We start from the raw sequence: 27,272 nt of genomic DNA on the forward strand, positions 1-27,272 counted from the left end.
GACTGCCAACTGTCAGGTATGCTTTGATTGTGTGTTCCTGCATGGCAGGGGGTTGGACTTGATGTTCCTTGTGGTTTCTTCCAACTCAATGATTCTATGTGAAAAACGATATTGGTCTAGATCACAGGTGTCAAACTCGCAGCCCTCCAGATGTTATGGACTACAGTTCCCATCATCCCCTGCCAGCATGATGCTGGCAGGGGATGATGGGAACTGTAGTCCATAACATCTGGAGGGCCGCGAGTTTGACACCTATGGTCTAGATGGCCCACTGGTCTGATCTAGCCTGGCTTCTTTATTCTTATTAAATCTCATTGTGCAACTGCTAAGCCACACAACAGAAATTAGACACTTTGCGAGCTATAAATCAGAAACTGCTCTTAGCAGGCCACCCTGTTCCCCTAATCCCAGTCTCTAGGACAGCATGGTATGGTTGTTAAGAGCAGATGAACTTTAATCTGGAGAACCGCTTTTGATTCCGCACTCCTCCACATGAGCAGGAAGTTTTATCTGGTGAATTGGATTTGTTTTCCTGCTGCTACATATGAAATCTGCTGGGTGACCTTGGGTTAGTAACAGTTCTTCAGAACTCTCTTAGCCTCACCTACCTCACAAGGTGTCCGCTGGGGGGAAAGGAAGGGAAAAGGAGTTTGTAAGTCCCTTTGAGTCTCCTTACAGGAGAGAAAGGGGAGTGTAGATCCAATCTCTTCTTCTAATACAGGAGCTGCCGATAATGCAAAACTTTGACCCACAAGAAATAACTCTCAATTTAGCCAGCATTACATCAATATATTTATTGCCATAGAGATTGCAACCTTTTGTACACAGCTTTTTTACATCCATCAAGCAAAAATGTTGCACATTCATCAATAGGCTCATAGCAGCAAGTCTTTCTTAGAAAATGACACACAGAGGAAGACAGACACATTTGGAAGCAACTTTCATAGTTCTGCTCATTTTATCATCTTGTTCCCAAGTACAATGGTAAAATATAAACAGCAGGGCTTTGCCTTGCATGTATTGTTATATGCTTGATATCTGTACAACAGGAGGCAAGAGCATCAAGGACCTTATTTCTGACACACATACAAAAAAGGCTGAAGCTGATATTTCCAATATACTATGGTTTGTATTATTATACCTGGTGCTGATCTTCAAGATGTTCAAGCATTATGGGCTAAATGTGTTATTTTTATAATCAACAGAGTATCAACAGAGTAGCAGATTTTGGTTCATAAACACATTTTAACAGGATTGTATTCTTGCTGGGCCCTTGTTTGCCTACATACTTGATTGTACATAATTTTGAAAAATATTTTTCTCTTCTAAAAAAAAGTGCAAATGTTCTCCATTTTACACACAAGAAAACAGAGAAAAGTAGGCTGGGCAAAGACCAAGAGACCCAGCAGCTGAAACAAGGACTACACACATACTACAAATGAATACCAATATTGAGCTTCATAGATTCCAGGCAAAGAATACCAAGAACTCTAGTTCTGTTTGAACATGGTAGGCACTTTTCAGTATTGTGTTAGATCCAAACCCTGGGGCTGGATCCAAAAATGTCCTTCTACATGCAGAAGGGCACTTTCAGATCTAACCTAATAATCTGGATCCAACCCACTATTGCAAAACTGCAAGTCCCAAGATCCGATTGGGGAAACTGTAACAATTAAAGAGGCTTCAATCTGTCAAGTAGAGTGCTTATATACATGGCTTCAGGCATTGTCCAGCCAATATGATTATACTGCTCATGAATGCACCAGCAACACATGAGTTAGCAAGAGAAATTCTTAAGAATGCCAAGAGGGAAGTTGGAGTATTTTTTTTCTCAGTTTCTTAACTTAAAATTGATCTATCAAGAGGAAGATACGGGGATACTGCTGCATTTTGCTCTGAAGTAGTGAAAATCAAAAGCAATTGCTAAAGAAGCCTTGGGCAGCTTTCAACTATTTTTTCCTGAGGGAGAACTCCAATCTTTTGAGAGAGGAGAAGAAAAAGGCTAGATATGTTTTAACACAACCTGATCAAACTACTTTTCACTCTAAACGAATACAAGACTGGCTGAGAGTCTCAGGTGTACTAATTTTTCCTCAGCTAAGTCATACTATTCCATGTTGTGAAGTTAATAAAACAGCTATCCAGGAACATCATAAGCCATTTTTTTCCCTTCTGTGACAGGCTTTCACCTCTGTCAGCAGAGAGCAATAACATTTTTGGAGACAGCTAAAAAGGCTTGTATACATCAGGAGACAAGCCACCCCTATTACTCCCCCACTCAAGTAGGCCTCTCTCATCCATTTTGAGGAAGTTAAACAAGCTTCAGCAAGGCACTGGTGTATTCCAAGTGCTGAAAAGAAGCTGGATTTTTGACGTCTTCATTCCCAATAGGCCTTCTTTGCAAATTTGGGGAACAGAATTAAAACATGTTTCAGTCATTTTCAAACTTACTCTGTGAGCAGCACAGAGTATATTATGGAAGTAAGATTCACTGGTAAAATGTAACCACACCCTTTTGAGTGCTTTTTGTGGCAAAAATGGTTAAAAGCAAGACAAATCATTATATTTTCATAGAATCAGATTAGATGGATATAATGAATTATAGTCAACACTTCAAAAATGACAGGCACGGATCCAGCAAGCATTTTAAAGGAATCCATACAGAATACTAATAATTCAAAGTCCTCTCACATTCATCTCATAAAGCCATTTTTATATGGTCACAAGGCTACTAACTGTTGACAAAATATTTTCAAGTACTGCACAGCAGGGAAAAGGTAGGGCAAAGCTTTATCTTTCACACTGGTGGATGTAGTTTTAAACCACAGACCAGGTCCTTTTAAACCACAGACCAGGATCCTGGCCAGACTGAGTTTAAAAAGTCAGTTTAAGATACTACAGGCCCAATGAGGAGACTGCCAAAACCTTCTTCTTTGTGATCAGACTCCACATGTAGTCATAGTATTAGAAAGTATGCATACAGCCCCACAGCTGATGTGGAAATTCTGCACACAACTGAGTTAATGTGGGTACAGAACATCTAGGAATGTCACCAACCATGTACATAAAATGGTACACCCAAACTGATTTTCAGCAACCTCCCTGTGGAGACTTCAGTGATACTGAATATCAACCCTCTCACTGACAGTTATCTTGAATCTTACAAATTTCTCCACAAATTCTTATTCAAACAGAACAAAGCAGAGAACAAGGAGAAATCACTTTGCATAGTATTCCATGTCTATGAGGCAGGGTTGTTCAGCAGGATTTTTCACTTTGCTGTTTTTGAGGTCAGACCAAGAACTAACCATTAGAAAAGTTACTTGATCATATAAACCATATTAAATATTATTAACTCAGAAATAATCCTGGAAGAATACGGTTAGTTTATGATGCAAATCCTTTCAATTGCTATTCTACTTGGCATCTTCTGCCACAGATTTCTTTGTTCTTGAATTCAGCTCCTAACTGCTACTGAAGTTGTCATTATTTAGGCATTCACACCAACTATTTTGATCTCACACTCCTGTTTTGGAAAAGAAGTAGCCAAAGAAGACAAATTCCTGCATAGCAGTGGCATTAATCTGTTGTCAAAATGACAAAATGAAGCCTTATGTCATATTAAAGACTAACAGATTTATTGTGGCACAAGCTTTTAGTCTTTAAGATGCCACAATACCCGTCTTTGTTTCTTTTCCTCTCAGACAAGACAGAAGTAACATCTTGATTCTGTGCAAAAGTATCCTGAGTAAGTTGGGGGCAGGGGAAAAGGAGGGGGAAAGATGAAACCTTAGTATTTTAAAACAACCTACTGGAAATTGAGCTTAGCACCTTTGAATTACTGGTCTCAGTTAACAACAGAAGACACACCAGTCAATATGAAATACTACCAAAAGTTCAAGGTAGGAAAATCTCTTCCTGGTGACAGTACATAATACATAAAAACAAGACACTGGATTATCAGAAGGATTAATGATATGAGCAGGAAGAATGATGATAGTTAAATTTAATAACAGAAGCAAAGAAAAATGTTGCAGTGATAGCAGAAATATCAGATTTACCATATGTCAACAAAGTAAGGGCCAAAGAATTGTATGAAAGTGGTAAACAGCCAGTTTACCTCAAAAGAGCAGTTGAAAGAGGACAGTTTTAAGGTACTGATTGCTTGGTACTTGAGCAAAAAAACCAACCAACCAGTCAACTGAGACATTCTAGCCCTGTGAGGCCTATGACATACACAAGGGACTGAGACTGATCACTCCACTCAGCTTAATGAATTAATGACAGTTTGTTCTTCTAATGCAAGGAGTACCCTGCTAGTGCAAGAACTTCCCTATCAAAAGAACAGTGTCTACCACTTGTGGAGGGTGGCTCATTATGCAGAAGCAATATGCCAGCGGAGCTGATGTGTAGAATCCAATCCATACTTTCCTATCTACAGATTCCTTCCTTTATGTAGGCTAATCCCATTCCTCCATGGAAATGAATGGAAGCTTACACAGGAAGAGGAACCCAGTGCCTTCACAAACTCTTGCACTTAAATAATTGCTGGATCAAGTTCCAGGAAAGGTTTTTGGAAGACAATGGCAATAGTAGTGCACACTTTGAACCATAAATAAGATATTACAGAAAACAAATATTTGCTGTGAATGCAGAAAATGGACTGCATGCTCTGCAAAGATCCATAAAGTAAACTGGTACAGAAAATCAAATCAAAGAGTACCTTCAGCTTCCAGAAGCAAAAGTGTAAAACCTTATAAAGTATTTTATTTTCTCTTCGTCAAATGCGAAATCATTTGGCTTTCAGTCATGAGGAGCTGGAGACCAGACTGTGATAATACAAAGTATACAGAAGGTCCACTATATTATTACTTATGACTCACCCTTGCAGTGGAATAATGGAAAAGAAAAGATCATCAAAAACATCTATTATCCAAAAAAAAATAAAGGAAATCCTTTGGGCTGTAGAATCAAACACTGCTAGATTGAATAGAAGTGCAGTTGAAACAACCGCTACAATTGAGAAGTCAAGAAATAACAGAACAGACATGAAATCCTTTAGATCTGCCCATCAGTACTTCTTAGAAAAAATCAAGGAATGGTCTTCGTAGCAAAGTTACTGGAACATTTTAAATCTGGAAAAGGCAGAAACAGGCTGCTCAAGGAATAAGAAGCTATGCCCAATTGTTTTCGTTTAAAAAAATGAGAAAAAAGCAAAGAAAAAAAATCAGAATCCTGCTTTTTATAAACAGAAGATACAGTCCAAGAAAGATATCTTGAATATTACACGGGAGACTACAAGTCAGGTCAGGAGGCTACACTTAATATATTAATGTACATGGGCATTTGTTTTTTTCACTGCCAGTTTAGTTCCATTTCTTCCCCTAGTTCTTTCCTTCATTGTTCAATCTCTACCTCCTTGAGCTGGATTTGGACAGATGACAGCATCTAATTCCAAGATTCCTCCAACAGTAACAATTCTCTAATTTGCCTTGTGTCTGAGGAAAGCCTCTATGACCAAAAGATTGCTACGTTATTCCAGGGTGTATATTAGCTCCATAATACAAAGATCTTGAAAATGCCCTTTGCTTTTAGTGAATATTCTTTGCATTGTAAAATATTGAGGGAAAGTCTAGCTACCAGAACACCACCATATACATGCCATATATATATACATACATATCTACACATTGTAAACATAGGGCAACCTTAAATAGCACCATGAAATCTTTCTTGGCAAACAGTTTATACATAAACATTTTTACATCTTACACAGTTCTTCTGATTACCTGATAAGGAAGAATAATAATTGATTTTTCTAAATAATCACTATTCATGCTTTGCAGTAGCCGTAAACATGCTTCTCAGGGAGAACCCCATTGGAGAAATATCACTGATAATCTAGAAGACATCAGGAACAACCTTCTCAATACCGAATGTAGCAATATCTGTGACTGCCATTATATATTGAGGAACTAGCATCTCAAAGCAATGTACCACTGCCCAGTACGAACACCACCCATTCTTGCAAACAGTTCCAGCAATACATGCACATCAACTTAGATTACATTTCTCTGCCACAGAAAAGGACAGGAGCAACTTTAAGAGACTAAATTGTTTCAACCAACTTTTAATACACTGAGACAAACCCTAGGTAGGGAAGTTACAGTGTTAGCTACATTCATTGTTCGCTGGTGTTGTGCAGGGAAAAAGCAGGGAATCATGAGTTAAAAGAACAAGCGTTATAGTATCAAAGAAAAGGCAAAACTTATATTTTGTTCACATACACACAAACACACAAAGATGAAATGGAGGCTTCTTCTAGTGAATGTTGCCATGCAACGATAACCCACTTCTGCATCCATTCATTTTTGCTCCAAGGACAAGTTTCAACACAAGAAGGTACTGCAGCTCAAGGCTGTAGTGCCTCTTTGGGGCCAGCTGTGCACACTATTGAAAGGGATGAGGGAGACAAGATGCAAGCAAGCTAAAACCTAAAGCCATTTCTCCTTTTCACAACTTCGTTAACTCCCTTATTTTTGAAACATGCTTTCCCATAATTTTAGATTACTACCATTCTAGCAATGAAGCCAACTGGCTTCTTTTTTGTAGCTGCTTAGCAAACCCAGAATGTTTGGCACCTTTCTCTAGTTTCATGGTACACACTTAAAATATACACAATTGCTGTCCCGTATCCAGGCATCACGATTCAGAAAGGTCCACGAGTCCTGCAGGACCTGGGGTGTCACACCTGGTTCAAGGAGCTCCTGTTTCACAAGACTGTTTCTCATTCTCCCTTCTAGTAAACACTTTAAAAAGCTTCTCAATGAGCACACAGAAATGTCATTCATAGCCTCTGTTTCATAACACTGCTCATTATCACACAGCTGTTGCTGCAATTCATGCTATTGGTTAAACAGGCTCAGTCCGCTCAATGTGATAGGTGAACAAGCAAGACATTCTCCCCTCGGATAAAAATCTGGTTTATGTGTCGTGTGAAAACTTGCTGGTAATCCACTCTGGGTCTCCGCTTTTTCCGTGATCGACCTCGTGTGCCACTTGCGCTTGTCCCTTCTGTATGTAAGATTCTGCCAGGCAGATCAACTTCCTTCCCAAAGGCTCGAGGCAAGCTAGAGCTCCGGGCCTGCTCTCTGCTTGAATGCTTCCGTGATTCACGGTGCTCTTCTGATCTTCCTCGACCTGGCCTGGCCTTCCGCCCAAGTGTCCTAGGGTCATGTGAAAGGCCTGGAAGCTCTGCAGTCATCTTTGAGTCAGTTTCTTTCTTAACCAGGGATTCCTGCAGCCTAAGTTTGTCAAACAACTGCAGAGAAACATTCAAAAGAGGGGAAAGGTAAAGAGGAAACACATTAGGGCCATTCTGCACTATGAAATCATCAACAAAAGTAAAAGGTGCAGCACAGAATGGGCATAATGCACACCAGTTACATTATTAGTACTTATTGTAGACTGATCAGCCGTAGATAATGAGGTCTTTGTGTAAGGAAGATGACTTATTTTATGGTCAAAGGGGTCTTTGAGTTCTGCTTTTTATTTATATAACTATTCTGAGTTCATGTATTGTAAGTGTACTGCATGAATACCATAGCTGTGTTGCTACTGTTCTGGCCCAGAGGCTAAAACAACTGATACATTTAATTTATATTATACTCATATGGATTTTACAGTAAGTAACAAATTGTAGGAATTAAATAAACTTTACATTGTAATACTATTATGATGAATAAATCCAGTGATTATTTGTAAATCTTGTAAAAAATTATTATCAAAAGGTTTGTTATGTGTTTCCATCTACAAAACAAGTCCTGTTTTGGAAACACTGTCCACTAGAGGGTGGTGATTTGTATGGAGAGTGGGGGGCAGAGGTTGCCTGGCAACAAGATAGTAAAGAAAACCAAGAACTCCAAAGAGGAGGGGTGGAAGGAGCTGAAGCATTTTTCATCTGCGGTAATGGAGAATTTCCAGATGAGAAAGGCCTCTGGAGAGAGAGAAGGACAGATGGCAGAAAATTGGCCATCTTCTGGTGTGGGATTTTGTTTTGCACCATTTAAAAGTTTTCTCCTATGACTGCAAGGAAAAGAGGCTTCCCAGAGTTTGTGAAGGACCTCACCAAGGGTCCTACAAGATCTACCTGCAGTTTATGAGTCAGAGTCCAGAAACTAAAGAGACTTCCCTCTTGTTTCACCCTGACTTTGGGGTTGCTCAGTAAATTTTTTTATTCACACTGTAATAAAAGTTACTTGTTTAAGTGTTGTTCAGGTTTTGGAAGGGGCATCCATAATTTAGTGACCACTAAGCTGGCCTTTTAAGACTTGAAAGAGTTACATCATTAAGATAAATAACTAAGGATAATTTCACACATGCAGCCATGGAAGCATCCTGCATCAACAGGTTCAAACAAAATGGCCATTGAGAAGTCAAAACTTGGAACCTATAGTGCATTTACAACAGAAAGGTATTGCTGGAAGCAGGGGAACAGGATGATTTCCTTTAATGCCCTCTCTCCACTGCATCAACAATCAGATGAGCTCACTGTGCATTACTTTTTGAAAGTAGAATGCATGATTTCTAAGTGTAAATATAGATATTATAGGATTTCAAAAGCAGCCACAAAAAATGTTGAATCAAATATACAAACCAGTAAATAAAAAATGGGATCAGCCCTACACACGGACATACATATACAGTAAGCTGAGAGAGAGAGAGAGAGAGAGAGACACACACACACACACACACACACACACACACACACACACACACACACACACACTTGCTTAGTAATGACATCAGTATTAATCAATTTACAACCAAGTTCACTCCGCTTAAGTCATACTATGGCACAATGTCCAGAACTACTTGTTGCAGTGTCAGCCGCAGGATGCAGAAATGACTGGCAGTCAATTATGTTTCAATTGCAAACCTTGCTGAAAATATATTGACTGGGACAGCACAAACAAAGAACAGCACAAATAGGATCTGGCTGAGTAGGCAGAAAACTGGTTTCTATATTCTGGGTGGACAGCTAGAGATTTGGAAAAAAAAATGTTGCCCCCTCTCCATCCCCCAAAGTTAGAACCTCTAGATTAAACTACTGGAAGAAGCTAGGCTGAATTCAAGACATACTGTTAAGACGGAATGATATTGCAATTCCTCAAAGAATAACAAGTCCTTTTCTCTCCTCAGAAAGCACTATCATTTTGCTACACTATCCAATATTGTAAAAACTCACTAGCACTATACTTGGCAATACATTATTAACGTATACCCTGTTTGAAATCCCCTATTTTCATTAAAAGCAGCAGAATAGTTTTTTATGGTATTTTTTGAACTATACATGCCAATGGACTTGAACCAGTCAACTAACATGCCAGAGAAAGACTACTTACTCTAGTGAGAGTCAACTGTGGCTCAACGTAAAAAGATCTGCCCAGAACAGGTTTTCGGTATGTCTCATCCACATCTGTCAGGGCCTGGAGCAAAGAAAGTAGAAGCAGAATGATTTGAGACTCACACATTAAACATCCACAAACCAGAGGAGGGAAACAATAAGGAATCAGACACTGTTTATTACATAGGTCAAGATCATACATTTGCTTTTGTGATTTGACTCCTGTTCCCCCTAAAAGTAATGACAAAACTGAGGACAGAACAGTTTCATATTTTGATTCAGGAATACTTTATCTTAAGACTGAGTTACCAGGGTGAGAGGGCACAGGGCTTTTTCTAGTTTTCCCCGGGATGCCTTAATCTGTTACACAAATGATGCCTTTATTTCAGCAATTCTCAACCTGGGGGTCGAACGACCCTTTCACAGGGGTCACCTAAGATTCTCTGCATCAGTGTTCTCCATCTGTAAAATGGATAAATGTTAGGGTTGGGGGTCACCACAACATGAGGAACTGTATTAAAGGGTCGCGGCATTAGGAAGGTTGAGAACCACTGCTTTATTTGAATGGGAAAACAGTATGGGGAGGTTTAAAAGCCTATGGTCCTGATATTAATTGGACCCTAAGATGTCGGTGAATTTTTTTTTAAATATTGGCAGCTCCATACAGAAAACCCCCACATATCGTTTAATTAGGCCATCAGGCTCAGCTCAGACAAGCACAGGAAATGTATAACTGCCTTCCAGAACTGTGCCCTGCAATCTGCTTCAAACCCTTTGGGGTATGAATAGCACTATTGAAATGGCAATTAATGTCCAGGATCTGGACAAACAACAAATACTTTAGGTTTTCATGAAATGTATTTATCAGAAAAGGTTATTCTTCAAATGTGCACATTTGGGGAGGGAGGCAGAGAAAAATCCACAAAACTTCAGCACAACTCTAATTTAAATCTTGAAATTGTCTTGAAGGTTATAAAGCAAACAAAGGCAGGGTTGCTACTGTATGGAAACTGCAGCAGATATTTTTAAAAGAAAGAAGGATCAATTAATTATGTTACCTGAAAAGGTTATTTTCTTTTGAAATGAGTGAAATGCTTTTTGAGACAAGGTTGTACTCAAATTATGCAGTATAAAAAGTTTTATATAATAGAATCTACTGCATTCAATAATTATAATTACTATGTACACTGTAGATATATACACCATAGTATGATTATTGTTTGACCGTAACCTGGATGGCCCAGGCTAGCTTGATCTTGTCAGATCTCAGAAGCTAAGAAGAGTTGGCTCTGGTTAGTACTTAAATAGGGGACACCCAAGAAAGTGATTATGCAGAGAGCGGCAATGGCAAACCACCTCTATTTGTCTCTTGCCTTGAAAAAGGTACGAGCTCAGTAAATGGGCTGCAACTTGACAGCACTTTCCATTGGTACCAATGTGATTAATGGTAAGATACTGTTAAACAGTTCAGTGTTTTCAATGTTATAAAACATGATACCCCAAACATAGTAAAAGTCCTATAAACAGTGACTGTGTGAGAACATTATTATCCAAATAAAACCATTACTTTTGATCACTGGTGAAATTTTCTACCTTCACGTTTTATTTTTTCTTATCAGGTAGCAAAAATTAAGTTACATGTGCTACAGCAGCATAGGATGCAGCTGTTTGCAAGTCCATCTTAAGTACTGGGTATATTTGCCATTTTTCTATAGAAAACAAAGACATTTATACTTTTAAATTCAACAAATATGCTGAATAATACAATTTCACGTGCAAATTAGGTTATAAATGATATCTTTAAGTTGCCGATTCAGTAAAATAAGTTTAAATCTAATGCAAACGTAAGTACCATATATATCCTGATTTCCCCCCGAAATTCTGTCCCTTCCGGGAAAAACAGCCCTCATGTTTGCAAATTTTACATCTCTTCATAGAATATATTAAACAAAAAGGAAATGGATCCAACAGAAGTCAATGATAACACTCATATGAAGTTGCACAGACAAACTGCTCAGATGGCCAAATGTAGGCATTGCTGTGCACACAGATTGTTTCATCTGAAATTGTTACAATGGTAGTTATAAAATCATAGAAAAGGACGATCATTACCATATTCCAAAATTTGTCAAATGCAACCAAGAATCCAGTGCATACGCCACGAAGCCCTTTGAAAGTTCGGACATGGACATTCACTTTAACACCATCTCGGACACAGCGGTGAAGTTCTCCAAGTGGGCTGCCTTCATGAACTAGAACAAAAATGAACCACCATCTCTGGTTACTGGACAAACATCACACAGAATAACATGAATTACAAAAGGCTGGACTCACAGTTACTTCGAAATTTGTTCTGAAAACAATTCCTTAATTTATACAGTGAACTATTATTGCTACAAAGGTGCAGCATACTCCAGTGAACCAACCGTATTACAAGACAGAATATCAGCTTAGAGAAAGCATAAAAGCCAGCCAAATACAAACACAACTACATAACCTACATAACTACATATTTTACGTATTATCTGGAGAGCCGCAGGTTCCCTACCCCTGATCTAGCTTCTGAAAATTTATGTTCTTGGAACTGAGTTCAAACTTAATTTTGCATGAGCAAAAAAGAATACATCCTAAAAAATAACAGCATAATTAATTTACCTAATAGGAACTTGTGTTTGAAAGATCCATAATCTGAACTGACATTTTGAATTTCATGGATTTCAGAATAAAGGTCTGCACAAATGAAAATAAACTTCTGAATTCCTCTCATGTTAGTTTTTTCCCTTGATTGTGAGAGCACATTTTCAAATATTCATCAGTTTATTTGATGTACAGAATAAATGCAAATTATAAACAAGAGGAATGGTATAACTCATGGAGACCTTGTGGACAGATTCCACACCAAATACCCACAGATATTCTGTATACAGCAGCATTAGAAGTATTTTTCCAACTTCAAGTGCCATGTCTGTTGCTTATGTTAGTAACCTGGTCAAATACTCTAGCTATGTTAGAGTCATTAACCTTACTACATTTAAATCTTGGACTTAACGGACTTACAATGGTGTGAACCTACATGTTAACATTATTTTGAGACACTGCTTTTACATTATTTCAGTTATTCTGAGAGAGAAACATATTTTATAAATAGACCCCCCTTCCTTTTACATTTCTGTCTTTGGGTAAACATTCATTCTTGTTTTATAAAATCTTTCACTATCCAGAAATCATTAAAACATTATTCTCCTTGTACAAGTCCCAGAAAATACCCTTTTCATTTGAGTATGAATGCATTCTTCAAAGTACCTGTTCAAGTTAAGTACTCAGCTGCTTGAAGGAATAAAGGCTACTTACAGTGAATAAGTAGTTCTTTCTAATGCTAATAAACATCTACTATGGAAAAATAAGGACAATCTTCCATAATATAAGTTTCCAGATATCCAACAACCAACACATTTTGGGGACGGCCCCCCACAACTGAGTGGGAAAGCATGGTTTGTGAGGAAGACCACTCACAACCCAAGGATTCCCCTCAATGTTTCCATTATTGTGGCTGCAGGAGTCAGGCAGGAACCAGACTACAAAAGGATAGTTGAGAGAAGGGCTGGACATAGCAAATGTCAAGCTCCCAGCACTGAGCATTCAAGCTGTAATGTTAATGGTTTATTATCCCATCCTGTTCTAGAAAGTCACACCCAGAGCTATAAAGCTGGGAACACTGAAGTGATTCAAGGCAAACTCTTCCTTTGGGACAGGGAGGCTATCCCAAAGGAAGAGGTGGAGAAAGAGCGGTTCTGGACACAGGGGAGGGAAGTCTTCATTTTGTGCAGCTTTTCAGATCTGCACAAGCCATGATGGACAAATCCTTCACCTAAGGCAGGGGTGGGCAATTATTTTTTCCATGGGGCCACATAAGAAACATAAAATATTGTGGAGGGCCGGGCCAAAAGGCTGAACTCAATTCTGCATAATAGGGGCTGATAAGTGACAGACAGGTGCACAGATCAACTTGGAATCAGTGGCAACAGTTCAGCATACAACACTATTTGGCACAAAGAATCACAGGCTTAACCTACCTGCATAGTTGTCCAATGTGACAATCAAGCAAGTGGGGAGACTTAAGTCCCTTAACCTACTTTTTTCATCGGCTGGTGCTTTTGAAAGCCCCACAGAAGCCGGTTGCCTTGGTTGCTGGCTTCTGCGGAGCTTTCAAAGGCGCCTCGCTCCCCAGCAAGGCGGGGGGCAGTCAGGGTCATCCGGCGGGCCGGATGTGGCCCGCGGGCCGTATAATGCCCAGGTCTGACCTAAGGACTCCATCCTTTCCACAAGATAGGGGACAATAGAGAGGAATCCCAACCAAATGTAATGACAAATTCTAATGTAATGATAAATTCTAACTCATTGCAAGTTCAAGTAAAGCTTTTCCCGAAATGCAGTGTTATTTAGGAAGTAACAAGTGAATGGACAGAAGACTGCATGTTTTAACCTTTTATCTGTTCCCTTGCTAAGCCCAAATTGCTTGAATGGAACATACAGATTTTATTCATTCATTAAACCTTATATTTTAAATGTTCTAAGTCTGATTCCTGGAAAAACATCAAATCTATTTGGTCTTGCTATCTAAAGTGTGGCACTAGGGAACAGAGAAGCTTTCTATCCCTGGAGCACAAAGCTCTAATGCACAAAGTAGTGACAGACCAGCCCTGCACTTGCTTGTAGAAGGGCAGTAGGAAGTGCAGCAGCTAGGCAGGGTCTCAAAACCACAAGGCAGGTACAATGGCTAGGTGTATGACTCCTTGAAAGAGATACTTCTAAGAGTTACTGGTGGCAGTTAATAATTGTTCAGGTTGTAATTGGAATGCCAAAATTCTTCTGACCCTCAGGTGTCCCAACAGAAGGAAAAGAGAAGGGTTTACCATCACATTCCATGAAAAAAATCTTCAGACTAAAAAGAATTACATGCAGAGATCCTTCCAACAACTGTCACCTGAATAGACACCACCAGTAAGCACAACCTGAGGTCATATGGAATCAGATGAGTCAGATGGAACAATTATCTGACTTGTTATAAAGCAACTTCCTATATTCAATCCAGAACAAATAGCAAGTCGCCAACCTCCATTACTGTTAATTGATTGCCTATTATTTGATTATATTGTAAAAATATTCCATACAGTATAAAGGAGGTTGCTTAAGCATTACATTTCATTATGATTTCATCTGTTACCAACAAGTGGGAATTGTACTGTCGAAAGCTTTCACGGCCGGAATCACTGGGGTGTTGTGTGGTTTCCAGGCTGTATGGCCATGTTCTAGTAGCATTTTCTCCTGATGCAGGTGAAATGTCAGGAGAAAATGCTACTAGAACTTGGCCATACAGCCTGGAAACCACACAACACACAAGTGAGAATTGCTTGCCCTGAAGTCCTGCAGTTGTTAGGGGCAGAACTAACAGCATAGCAAAACTTATCCCACTAACTACCTATTATAACTGGACACATTTCCAAACAGGAAAAATTGACCTGCTGCCTGTTTAGCACAAATTACTTCTTTTTTTAAAAAAATAGTTATTTTGCTTTTACTTCTGTTTAATTTCTTTTCTTTTTTTCTTTCAATTTTAAGCTTGATGTTCTAAGCGAACCCTGTAAAGGGAAAAACTATTCAGTGAATCATATGCATTTACAGAAATCTTTCCTAACATTATTTAAAATTATGATAATTCATTACAATTTTAAAGTAATTAATTCCATTGTTTCCTCAGCAATAGTCAGGATATGGGCAGTGCAATCCTAGGGTGGGGAACAGATTAGCAATGTCCAGGCACGGTGCAGCCCCACCACCTCCAAAGAGGTTTGCAGCACCACAACCAGCAGGAAAACAAGGAACATCCTCCAAAGGCAGTAAAAAGCCCCTATGCATCCCAATGTACTCTGCCACCCTTTCTGAATGTACAAGTCCTAGACAGCAAAAAGGGGCACTCTTGGGCAGAAAGCCAATTAAAGTTGGCTCTGCTGGCATGGGCTCCTGCAATGGAGGAGTCATGGCACTGCAGCAGAATTGGTGCCCGGCCATCATACAGCTGTGTGGATACCACATCCAGAGCCCTTTTGTTCCCCTCCCCCAGTCAGGATTGCACTGTTATTTTTGTAATTAGCCTGTCAAACCTGCTGCTGATCAAAAATATTTTGGGTGTTTATTAATAAACAGTGCTTCAACAATACATAACTAATACTTTACTGATCAGTTAACCAAATCTTTTTTGACCAGTCAAATGGCCAATTCTATTACTACCACCACTATCACTACATCTAATTCAAAACTTGGTCCCATGGTATAGATTAAAATATCTATAAAGTGGGGCCATGTATGGATGGGGAGATGTTTCTACAGGCAAGTATGAAACATAACATTTTTTAAAAATTATATAATGTTATCCCCCCAATCAACAAAAACCTAAAACTGAGCAAAGACAGGAGCACAGATAATGTAAAGTGGATCCAGAGTAAATCAGATCTTTAGAACTAGTCTTCCTTGTAAGTTTCCACTTGTGGTCCTGCCTATTATGTACCAGAGATACTGAAGTGCTCCTGTGCAAACCTGGCCTGTTAGCAATGTTGCACAATTTGCATTTAGAAAAATCCTACACACCAAGATGCCACAAACTGATCATTTATTGATACAATATAATAATACTAAGGCAGAACCGTGCAGCTAAGGAATAGGCGGCGGAGGAAGTTCCACATCTGGTGGAAGGCGTCAGCAACAGAGCTGGCGGGATTTTCGTGATCTGACAACTCTGCCCTGTGCTGGTCTCTGGCACCTTTTATTAGAGGTTTCATTGTGAAGCGTGTAAAAGAGGAGGTGGGTAGGGAGATGAAGCGGGAGACCCCGGAGACCTGGGGGGGTCATCATGTGATGCATGATCTCACCACCAGCCTGCGTCTTGAGGAGAAGGGCGTAAGCGTCTGAAACCTAATCCTCACCTGGGGGGCAAGATAATACATTGTCCCTAAGCCCGGTGACTGAGCCAGACAGTTCATGACCCGTGACTCATAGGGGGATGAGGAGTGAAGTGCTGATGCGACCAGAAGGCGTGAGTCCGTTGGTGTTCAACGCGTTCTACGGTGCTGCTGGGTCAGCAGTGCATCACATCTCGCACATTTATTTAGAAGGAAAGGCGAGGAAATGCTGAGGCGATTTAAAAAAGGGCGCTTGTCCCCTCGCCCGCACGGGTCAAGCTACGGCGGGCTGCTTGCAACATTAGAACTTGGTTGAAGGTAAAGAAGGGAAAGTCGAGGCTTCTTACATAGGTTACAGGCAATATTAGACATACATTGAGCAAAGAAACAAAGATCCGATAATAGGGCATACAATTAAACCAATGCAAGGAAAGCTGTACAATAGCACTTAATATCTCCGGCGTAGCTCGGGCGCGACCACCATTGGGGCAAACATCATACTTCAGATTAGATACAACTTCCTTGCAATTGGCGCGCTCATATTATGAATCAATTGATTATCAGAGAGAGATTAAAAACAACACATATTACGTACATTTTCACAGCCTTGGTGATGCAAAAGCAACAATAAGTAATCAATAGCGTACGATTATCTAAGGTAAAGCAGCAGTTCCTGCTGCTCGGAGGCCAGGGCATCAGGCGGTGGAGGTAGAAGTTGATAGACCCATGGGGAGCGCACAGGCAGAGCGGCCGATAGTCTTAGTGTTATGAAACAAGTCGGGGACTCCCACAAGAAGTCGCGAACATACTCCATATGGCTAGAGCAGCTGCGTCGCTCGGCAAAGAAATTCGAGGGCGGCACGGTGCCCAGGCTCCGAGGTGAAGCCTGATGCAAAACAATGGTGAAGGCGGCAGTAGAGAGTCGGCAGGTAGATGGCGGGAATGCAACAACAGCGAATCACGATAGCACAAATTAAGGCATGCAGTAACTTCCCAATAATCCAGTCGGTCATAGTACTCAACTTAATAATTCCCTTGGAGGTGCGGCTCAATGGGCATAAAAAGGGAGCAAGGCATCGGAACGTGCGTTGGCAACAATATATACAAGACATGCATGTTTGTAGATGGCGACATCATATAAATGAAAAGCAATAAACATGGCTAAACGGTACATAGGCTAGATGTAAGGAAGGAAGGCAATCCGTGGTTGCATAATTGTCAATGCATGGCTCTTGCTGTTTTGACTACCAAAGCTACAAGCGATGGCGTTGATTAGAAGTCCATGGGTTTCTCAAGGCGTAGGGAGAAGCTGCTGATAGTCTTTAGCATTGCAGGTTCAGTGACTCTCACGAGCAAGGTTGTGAGAAGAAGCGTGTTCAACAATTATTCAGGCTGAAGACGGCAGGGAGTTCCAAAGGGTTAATCTATCAGGAATGTTCCTGGCTGCGATTTAAGTTCAGCCAGAGTGACGAAAGAGGAGAGAGATAAAGAAGCGACTGTAGATGAGGAGTAGCGACACACAGCGTCAGCGAATATAGCTGGCCAGGCTGCCATTCCCTGGGGGGGGGGGGGGGGCAGCGAGTTCGCGATCTCCATGGAAGAATGGGTGTACTGGTTCCAGAGGTCCCTCCCATCTTAGCTAGGCTGGGGTGATCCGGGCTCTCCAGCAGGGCGGCGGGGTGGGATCACCTCAGGAGGCCCGGCTCCGCTCTCCCGGATAAGGGCTGGCCTGGCATGGCGAGGCCTGGACTCTGTATAGAAGAGAAAAAAAACAAGCGGCAGCTTTTCCCCAGAGTTTTGCGTGCTGGCTGGAGTTAGTTCTTATAGATGACAATGGAAAGCCCGAGCCCTGAGTGGAAGACGTTACGATAGAGAATAGAGAAGAGTACTTTTGGATATAGTCTGCTGAATGAGACCTTGATTGGGTCAATAGGGGGGGGACTACTCCCTTTCTTTCGTTGTTTTGTGACAATGATCACTTGCAACGCAAAGTACACAAGGCAGCGAATTGCCGAGGCTTAGGAGGAGAGTCACAACCAGATTAAACCTTAAGCAATTCACAATTATAGTTATATCGTAATATAGCATTCATAGGAAAGATTTAGAAAAGATGCAAAGAAAACAGTTCTGGGCGAGGTTTGATCACCACGAGCAATTTGAGAGGGGTTTGCAAGAAAAACCTTTTGTCAGATCCAGATCTAGGGTGATCGCGTCAGCCCATTAGAGAAGGAGGTGTGCAGAAAGAAGTGAGGGGTTGGAAGTCAGCTCTACCCTCCTCTGTAAAGGGACTTTGGCGGTTTGAGCTTGCTTCCTTCCTGGCGAGGCTGTGTGTAAGATAGGTGGCTGGAGACCCCGGCACTGTGACTAGCCAGAGGCTCAGCAGGAGATGTGGGAGCATGAAAATAATTCTGTACGCCAATGTGGCAGTGTAAGCTCCAGATGAATGAAGAAAAAGGTTCTCAAGGAGAGTTTGAAGTTTTGAAGGTTTAAACTAAGATGGGCGGCTTGAAGCAGGTCCCATCGGTATCCTAGGGAAACGCATACGAGCTGTGTGCTCACGTTTAGAAGCGGATGCTGTAATGAAGCGAAGCCTTTCAAGGCATTAGCACACATCAGAAAAGGAGAAACTTTAATTTGAAGCACAAGAGCATAGCTTAGAAGCAATGGAAAAATCCCTCTTATGAGGGAAAACTTTAGGGTCTCTTGAAAGGGGGCAAGGAGCATACAGAACATACATAGGCATACAGAGCACATATAAAGTAACGAGGAGGATTGCAACTCTGATTTGAGATGTGCTCTCTCCTACAGAGGTACTGACGATTTTGCTGCCACTGGGAGAAAAGCTTTGAGCTTAGGGCTCTGCACCCGGGCTCGAAGGCTATGAGATCTGGTTTGAACCTTGTGGAGAGGGGCCAGGGGCTTCTTCTTCACGAAGGACTTTTGGCTTAAAGGCCATTGTGCGACATCCTCCCTTTCCATACCTCATTGTCCTGTAGATTGGCTGCCAGGGCATTCTGAGGGAAGGTTCAAGCGGCAGTCTCTTCGATCAGCATTTCTCTCTATTTGCAATTCAGTGACTGTGGACTCTGGGAATTTTGAAATCGTGCCATTCTGCAGGAGCACTGGCTGGTGAGCATGGTGACTTTGGAAATAGAAGGGGCTAGCAGAGCAGGAAGTATAGGCGTAGAGGCGAGCGAGATTTAGATTAGCTGGACTTAGATTAGACTCAGTAAAGGCATAGGGCAGGGTGTTCAGATGAACTTGGCAGTTTCTTGGATGTTTGTCCCATACTTGAATGTGGATGGCTCCCTGGCGCGTGGAGTCGATGACCCTGGGATGATGAACAACCCCTGTTCAGCGGTGAGCTTTGGCAAGACCAGCCTAATGGTCTCCGTGGGGATGGGATCACTATACTGAGCTGGAGCGAAGATCTCGTAAGGAGCTCGGGGAAAGGTTTGAGGAGTGCGGATCTTGGTTCGGGCTGGGGAAGTGCGAGCTGTGACCTCCCAGCAGGCATTGGGCGCCCGGCCTAGGCCTCCTGGGGGTCTTGGCCACTACGGGGAGAGACCTCCTCGTCAGGGTTGTAGGCCCCGGGCAGCCTACCTTCACTCGAATGTCTGGCACTTGGTGAGACACTCCGTCTGGGGCTGTCTCATGGCTGAGGAGGCGGCGGCTAGAAGGCTGTGATGGAAAGACCCGATATCCTGGCAAGCTTTTGAGCATGTCGGCCAGCTGGAGTTCCTTCCTAGGCCTGTGATCAACTTTCAGGCACTCCAGCCGGAAGCGTTCTCCTTGGCAAAGGCGCTTAGGAGTTAGCCTGGGCCTCCCTCGTTGTCAACCTGCCTCTTGAGGGCCTCCTGGAGCCTGTTCACAAACTCAGCATATAGGGCTCTTAGAGGCTTCTGCAGTGCTAGAAAAAAACTTTGGGTTGGCTGTCGGTATTGGGGACTTTCAAAAGCAGCATTCAGAAGCGACCGTAGAATTGACCACCCGGCAAACTTGTGCATTGGGGCTAGCCCGAAGCAGCCATAAAGCTCTTGGCGGTGGTGTAAGAGCGCCGCCAGGAGGCTGCTCCTCTGCTTATGCACTGCTGGCGGTACTGGCTTTCCCAGATACATACTGTCGGGAGTTTAAAAGCTTTATCGCGAAGGTGGTTTTCAGTCCTCAAAGACCATTAGGTGGTTCCTGGCGTGTAACATGCCTCTCACATAGGGGCTGGTGAGGATTCCCTCGTCGCATTGCTTTAGCGAGGCTCAGTGGGATATTATAGCTTGAAGGCCGGTGCTTTCGACAGCCAGCGAATGGCGCCACCCTCCTCGGTATCTGTGAAATGGGCCGGGGCACAATGCAGAATATGCGGCGTCGTCTTCCGTCAGGGCTTCTTTCTTCTGCAGATCGTGGCTATCACGGCTCTGCGAGATTTCGAAACCTCTTATTCGTGGGCTGGCCGGAGGTGCAGTGGCCCGAGGAAAATGAAAGAGGAGCAAAGGGGAGGCTGACTGAGCGTGGGGAGAGTTTGAAATGGCGAGAAGGAGCAGGGGCAGAAGGAGGACAGGCGTCCAATTTGGCGGATAGAAATTCGAGGTTGAAGTGAAGGTGAAGGTCGAAGGGTGACCTACAGCAAAGAGGCCATAGGTCTACCAGGCTGATGGCGACGCAACATTGTCTCCCGTCCCGGTAGCAGTGACATCGGCGAGGCTCTGATGCGAAAAGTCGCCCGATGTTTCCAGTCATAAGATTCCAGCCATGCCTCTGGGTACCATGGACATTGAAGCTTCAATCTCCTCAATATTTGTAGCTCCCTTCTCTTCACGAGGACCCTGCGCATTTAAGCTAAGCTTTCAGCTTCGTCAACGTGCTTGTCATAGGCCCTGCTTTTGGAAGCTCGCATACTCACGTTGTTCCGTCCGGACGAAGTGTCCTAGAGGCCGTCTCTGGATCGCCGATCAGAGGACGAAGCGATGCAACTGATGGTCCCTGTCGCCCGATCCAGCGGACCGGTATCGCTGACCCTTTTGGCGGCGGTAGTAGGGTGGAGGTTGAAGGATTCGGTTTCGGCACCAACTTGTAGTCATCCCGCGGGGAGTGCATTAAGCTAAGGAATAGGCGAGCGGAGGAGGTTCCTCCCTCTGGTGAAGCGTCGCTTAACAGAAGCGGGGATTTCATTGATCTGACAACTCTGCCCTGTGCTGGTCTCTGGCACCTTTATTAGGGTTTTCATTGTGAAGTGTAAAGGAGGTGGGTAGGAGATGGGGAGGCAGGGAGACCTGGAGATCATCGTAGTGCGTCTCACCTAATACGATCTTGGAGAGGCGTAAAGCGTCTGAGCCTGAAAATCCTCACCTGGGCAAGACCATTGTCCCTAAGCCGATGACTGAGCCAGACAGTTCATGACCACGTGACTCATGGGGGGATGAGGAGTGGGAACGGTCATTAGAAGGCCGTAGGTCCGTTGGTGTTCCAACGTTCTACCACGGTGCTGCTGGGTCAGCAGTGCATCACTACAACTAAGGGCTCTACTTGTTTTATAAAATAAAAGCAACCCGAGGATCTTTCATGACTCTCGTGCCAATGAACAGCTACTTCCCAGACATAAAATGTTCTGTTTATCTTGTCATTTGACAAGGCTGGCAGATTTAACTCTACCCCTGTACCGGGGGAGGGGGGGAACCTCAGAGAGGGATACTTCTACACTGTAATGGTTATTTATTCATTCAATTCTTTTTGGAGAAAGGTCAGCTAAAATATTGGAAATAAATAAATTTAACCAGGGGACTGCACCAAATGTATCTCTGTGGAAATCTCATTCTGCAAACATAAAATCTATTATGTTAAGCTCTGCAGGTAACTATTATGTTCCCGTGGTTTTAGGCACTACAGACTTTTCATCAATCATCTGTGAAGCCTACAGGGACATCATTTAATACTCAACAGTCGTGAAATGGATTTTCAGTATAAAACACATGCTTAATACCTAGATTTTAAAGGATTATTAAAAGCCTACCTAGGGGTTGTCACTGTACAAGAGAAATATTTCTGATACATAATCACCACCTCAGTAACCACCTGGCATAATTTATGAAGGAAGAGATTCCATACAAGCATGGCACTGCCTTGATGCAACAGAAAGTCTTGCACTTTAAGTACTCCCATTGTGGCTTGATATTTTACCCAGCATTCCTGCAGTGCAATCCTAAACCGAATTACGTTGTTCTAAGCTCACTGGACTTTCTAAACTTCAATTGACGTAGAAAGGTACAACTCTGCTTAGGATTGCACTTTTTAAAAAGGAAAAGAACATAAATGCAGACAGACTTTAACATCAGTAAATACACTTTGGGTGCTGTTTGGGGTTTTTCGGAGGCTGGTTTTAACAACTGACACCTTGTTTGAAAACCTTTTTAGTGGAATAGTTTTAATTAAATGTAGTTGCTAATCATAATTTGTAACATTGTTTTCTCTAATTTAACTACTTCTGTTTCAATGTGTTGTATTTTTTTAATTACATTTTTTAAGCTTGGTTTTATTCTAAACTTTAGGGGCTGTTGTGTGTTGTTTTTCTTTACCTGCCATGGTTTTATTGAGAATCATCTTAAAATGTTCAGGAAAGTGCACTGCACGAACATAAATACAATAACATAAGATTCTGAACAGGAAAATTCTTAACCTGTAAAAAAATTATTACGAAGGTGACAGCAAGTACAGCACGTCACTTCAACCTTGTCAGGTGTCCTTACAAAAGTAACAGATGAAGAAAATATTTCTCTGCTCTAATCTCTGCTATGGGGAAGAGATAAAATTTTAGGGCTGAGACATGTTACAGTCACTGTAGGGGTACAACCAAGCCTCACCGGCCAGCCATCACTGCCCAGACCATACTTTAAGGAAGCACTTTAGTTATCCTGTTGCAAATCTCCATTCCATTTTGCCTGAGGTTACAGGAAGGATACAAAGTCTTGTAATATAAGCTCCATACAACAAGGGCTTCTAAACATCACAGGTCATATGAGAATCATTTACCACAAGGAGGTCAATTCTGGCATCATACCTTAGCAAAAAACAAGGTAATTGGATGTTTTTAATCCTCTAATATCTGACCTCCTAAAATTCTGAATTTGCCTCCAAAATATAGATGTATCAGGATTGTCCACTACCACTCTAAAAAGTCTGTGCTGTACTGAATCTATTATGATACCAGAAAAAAACTGTAACAAGGGGATTAAAACAGGAAAGACAGAATTTAAGATCTCCCTCTATGGAGATTATATTATCAATATTATTATAATATCAATATTATAACTCCAGGAGCCTGTGAAATTTAAAAGTAGGTTTATTAAAGTTTATAAACTCAGTAATGCTTCAGACTACAAAATTAATCAATCCAAATCAGTTCTCCTTAGTTACATTGGGCAAAGAATCAGAAGGGTCCTTACAAGAGCTTTGTCATAATCTGTTCAATATTTAGAGATTAAGGAGGCTCAATCAGTCTAAATAGCTTTTTACGAGGGGAAATAATCATTTGCCAGTCATCAAAAAAGCACCAGTACACCAATATTAAATACTACCTTTAGAAATTAGATAGGTATTTTCCTGCAAGCATTAAAACATTCTATCAAATTATCTTTTTGTTCATACTAGTGTTTATGATCAGATAACAAAATAAACAGAGCAGAACACAGGGGCAACATCAATTAAGTAGCCTGACTAGATCCAGGGCCATTAATCAGTTTAGAAGACTATAAAAGAAACTCAGCATAAAAGTGCAAGTCGGTGGTCCGCAGCAGATTGCTATAACAGAAACCTGCATTAACACTCCAGGTAAAAACAGTTAACATGCTGAAAAAATTACTGAACTTCGGCAGCTACACCAGTCAAATTACAACAAAAAGTCTAGGCCTGTCTAGAGCCATGCTAGTGCAGAGGACATGATTACTACTGTTGCCTGTTTATCTACATCCCAGCTTATTTATCAGTTGAACATCAGGACAACAACCAGGAAAAGATGGACATAAAGGCAACATAACAACTTTGCTGCTCGAGCATTCAGCTAAAACCATCCAACTTAAAAGTAATGAGATAATAATTCTAAGTCAGATAAGCATATGAGAAATTTTACGATGCAATGGCAATTAGGCCAGATTCCCAGTCAGAGTTTTTTTTAAATCTCAAAAGAAGGGAGTTTGAAATGCAGTAATTTAAAAGGTTGGAGGGGAGGATCAGCATGTATTTAGACCCATTTTAAATACACTACACTATAGCCAGACCCATTTTAAATAATGTTGATTGCAACAACAAAGCCATGAAAAGTATTTGCTGGGAAGTACTGCAGCAATGTAATATTATTTTTATTTTACCCAGACTTTCCAACCAAAATACTTTCAAGGTGTACAGACCACTGATTCAAATAGCCCAATACTTACTGGCAGCAACTTTCCAAAGCTCCCAACTGTAGGTCTTTCCAAATATGCTGAGTTAGAGTTTAGCTAGAAGCTCTTCTTGTCCCATTTTTATCCCCTTTATCATGTATGCATTAATGTATGCTCGTCTGAGTCATATTACGCTTAGAAATATGCATTTCATAATTTATTTTTTGAACTGATATAATTATTACAAAGTTTACTTATAAAACAATGACATTAATATCACTGCTAATTTTAAAACTCTTCAGAAAAAATAGTTAAACCTGGTATTCGGGCTTGAACTTGGAACTTAGCTCATTTTTGTAACCAATTATTTTTCATGCAAACTTCATGCAAATTTTCATACAAATTCACCAGAATATTATCCATGCCATCCAAAAAGATGCAGTAGTTCCAGAACAATCAACGTATATTTTATATTTATTTTATTTCTGTCCTGCCTCTTTCCCAAAGTACCCTATGCAGTTTACAATTAAAAACACAATACATAGACATTAAAAGTAAGAACACATGAACCAGAATTAAAAACAAACTAAAAATATTGATAAGTCTTGAGACCAAACTGACTAATCACCAAAGCAGTGGTCTTTCTCAAATCCTCAGGAAGGCCATACAACCACAACAGCAATGCCCAAGACACAGCTCAAACTCAAAGGTCAAAGCCAACTTTTGAAATTTCCTCCCATTCTGTACATTCCACTCAATATGCAGCAAACCTATTACAGGTCATATTCCCAAACATTTCTGCCTGACACAATCTCTGATGCTCCCCAGTGCACTTAGCCATTAGTCATCATCATCATAATCATCATCAACATATCTAATAATAATGTATGGCCCCAATCTGTGGATACCTAAATCTGAGGATCGGGTCATGTCAACACTAAACAGATTTTTCTGCAAATGTTGGGACTCTCTAAGTTTGCAGGAAAAATTGAAATCTTTACTATAATAGAGTGGTGTATGTGTGTTAAATTTCCCCCAAAATAAAAAAGTGTTGCATGACCAGGAGGTCATGCATGCCTGGCAACGATGACAGACCCAGCAGTTGTGATGCACAGAGAGGAAGCTGGGTCCAGACAGCCAACATGGTGTAGTGCTTAAGAGTGATGGACTGTAATCTGGAGAACGGGATTTGATCCCCCACTCCATGAAGCCTGCCAGGTGACCTTGGGCCAGTCACATTGTGGAGAGACGAAGAAAAGGTGATTGTAAACCACTGTGAGGTAGAGAAAACCTGGCCTGCCAAGGCAGGGAAGGAGGGGAAGCTTAAAATGGGAGGGAAGGTGAAGGTAGGTTGGCTAGTGTATGAGAAGGAAGCACAAAAGGCAAGAGATTGGAGGGGGTGCTTTCAGGGAAGGGAGCACCTAAGAAACAGAAGACCTCAGTAGCCATTGCTAGGCAATTACAGGATTGTAGGCTTAGGTTCTTTCAGGAAAAGATAGAGGGTGGGGGGCAAGGCCTGTTCCAAGGTTTTGAGGGAGGACTCATTGGGGATAGGCCTGGCAGTCATCACTGGGCTACCTGCTGCAACCTAACTTGCATTACTCACCTAGGCCTGGATGCTTACTACTGTTCAACAGCGACCTTCCTATGAAAGTCAGTGTGGTGTTGTGGTTAGCGCTTCACTTTAGGATCTAGGAGACGCAGGTTTGAATCACCAGTCTGCCATGGAAGCTGACTATGTGATGTTGGGCCAATCATATTCTTTTAGACAAACCTACCTCACAGGGTATAAAAAGGAGAGAAGAATAGTGTAAGCTGCTTTGGTCCCAACTGTGGAGAAAGGTGGGGTATAAATGAAGTAATTAAATAAGAAATATAGCTGAAGATGGGAGGCAGATGGAAGTCGTTTGGTGAATGGCTAGGGAGAGAATGCGGCACAGAAAGGGGATTGGATTTATGAGTTGCAGGAATAAGGGGAAAAATAACGTGAGGAGGGAGATACTGAATAATGTACCCCAGTCCTTGATGCGTCACTACCATGCAAGTGGACCTGGCTCAGCAGCTGGTGTCAAACAACTGAGTCAGTTTTCTTAGGTAGAGGCTGCAGGAGGCAACTGAGGACAGAGGGCAGATAAAAGGTAGGTTGGCTATTCTCATGAAGAAGAGAAGGAAGCAGAAAAAGAGGAGAGGCTGTGGGGGAAAGAGGAAATAGTGTGGGGAGGTGAGTGGAAATGAAATGTCCCTAGCAAGTCTTTGCAGGTTTCCATATATCTATCCTAAATCAGGAGTCCAATGACACTTTAAGACTAACAAAATTAAAGCTTCCCTTGGGTTCCTGCATTATTTGTTTGCTATGGACCAACTGTTATTACTCTCCATCTGTTATTCAACTGAGGCCACAAACTAAAATAAAATATTCACATGGCCAAAGCTGAAAAATTATATGTCTGTTTTCAGTGTATTACAGTAGTTCAAATGGCCTTTTTTTCCCACAAACCCATCTTTCCCTTCCATTCTTTCCCACCTCAAGCCTCTCTTTCCCTT

General features: G+C 41.5%; 1 protein-coding gene across 1 annotated transcript in view; it reads right to left on the reverse strand.

Annotated features, from left to right (window-relative positions):
- Window positions 1-779: 779 nt before the first annotated feature.
- LSM11 (LSM11, U7 small nuclear RNA associated) overlaps window positions 780-27,272 on the reverse strand; it is a 29,182-nt gene continuing 2,689 nt past the window's right edge. Inside the window, exons 2-4 of the mRNA XM_048488136.1 lie at window positions 11,519-11,658; window positions 9,405-9,488; window positions 780-7,321 (exon numbers count right to left, since the gene is read on the reverse strand). Of these exons, the coding sequence (XP_048344093.1) occupies window positions 6,932-7,321; window positions 9,405-9,488; window positions 11,519-11,658 (614 nt within the window). The 3' untranslated portion in view covers window positions 780-6,931. The remainder of the gene's footprint in view (window positions 7,322-9,404; window positions 9,489-11,518; window positions 11,659-27,272) is intronic.

Source organism: Sphaerodactylus townsendi, linkage group LG03 (assembly GCF_021028975.2).
Source record: "Sphaerodactylus townsendi isolate TG3544 linkage group LG03, MPM_Stown_v2.3, whole genome shotgun sequence".
Classification (NCBI taxonomy): domain Eukaryota; kingdom Metazoa; phylum Chordata; class Lepidosauria; order Squamata; family Sphaerodactylidae; genus Sphaerodactylus; species Sphaerodactylus townsendi.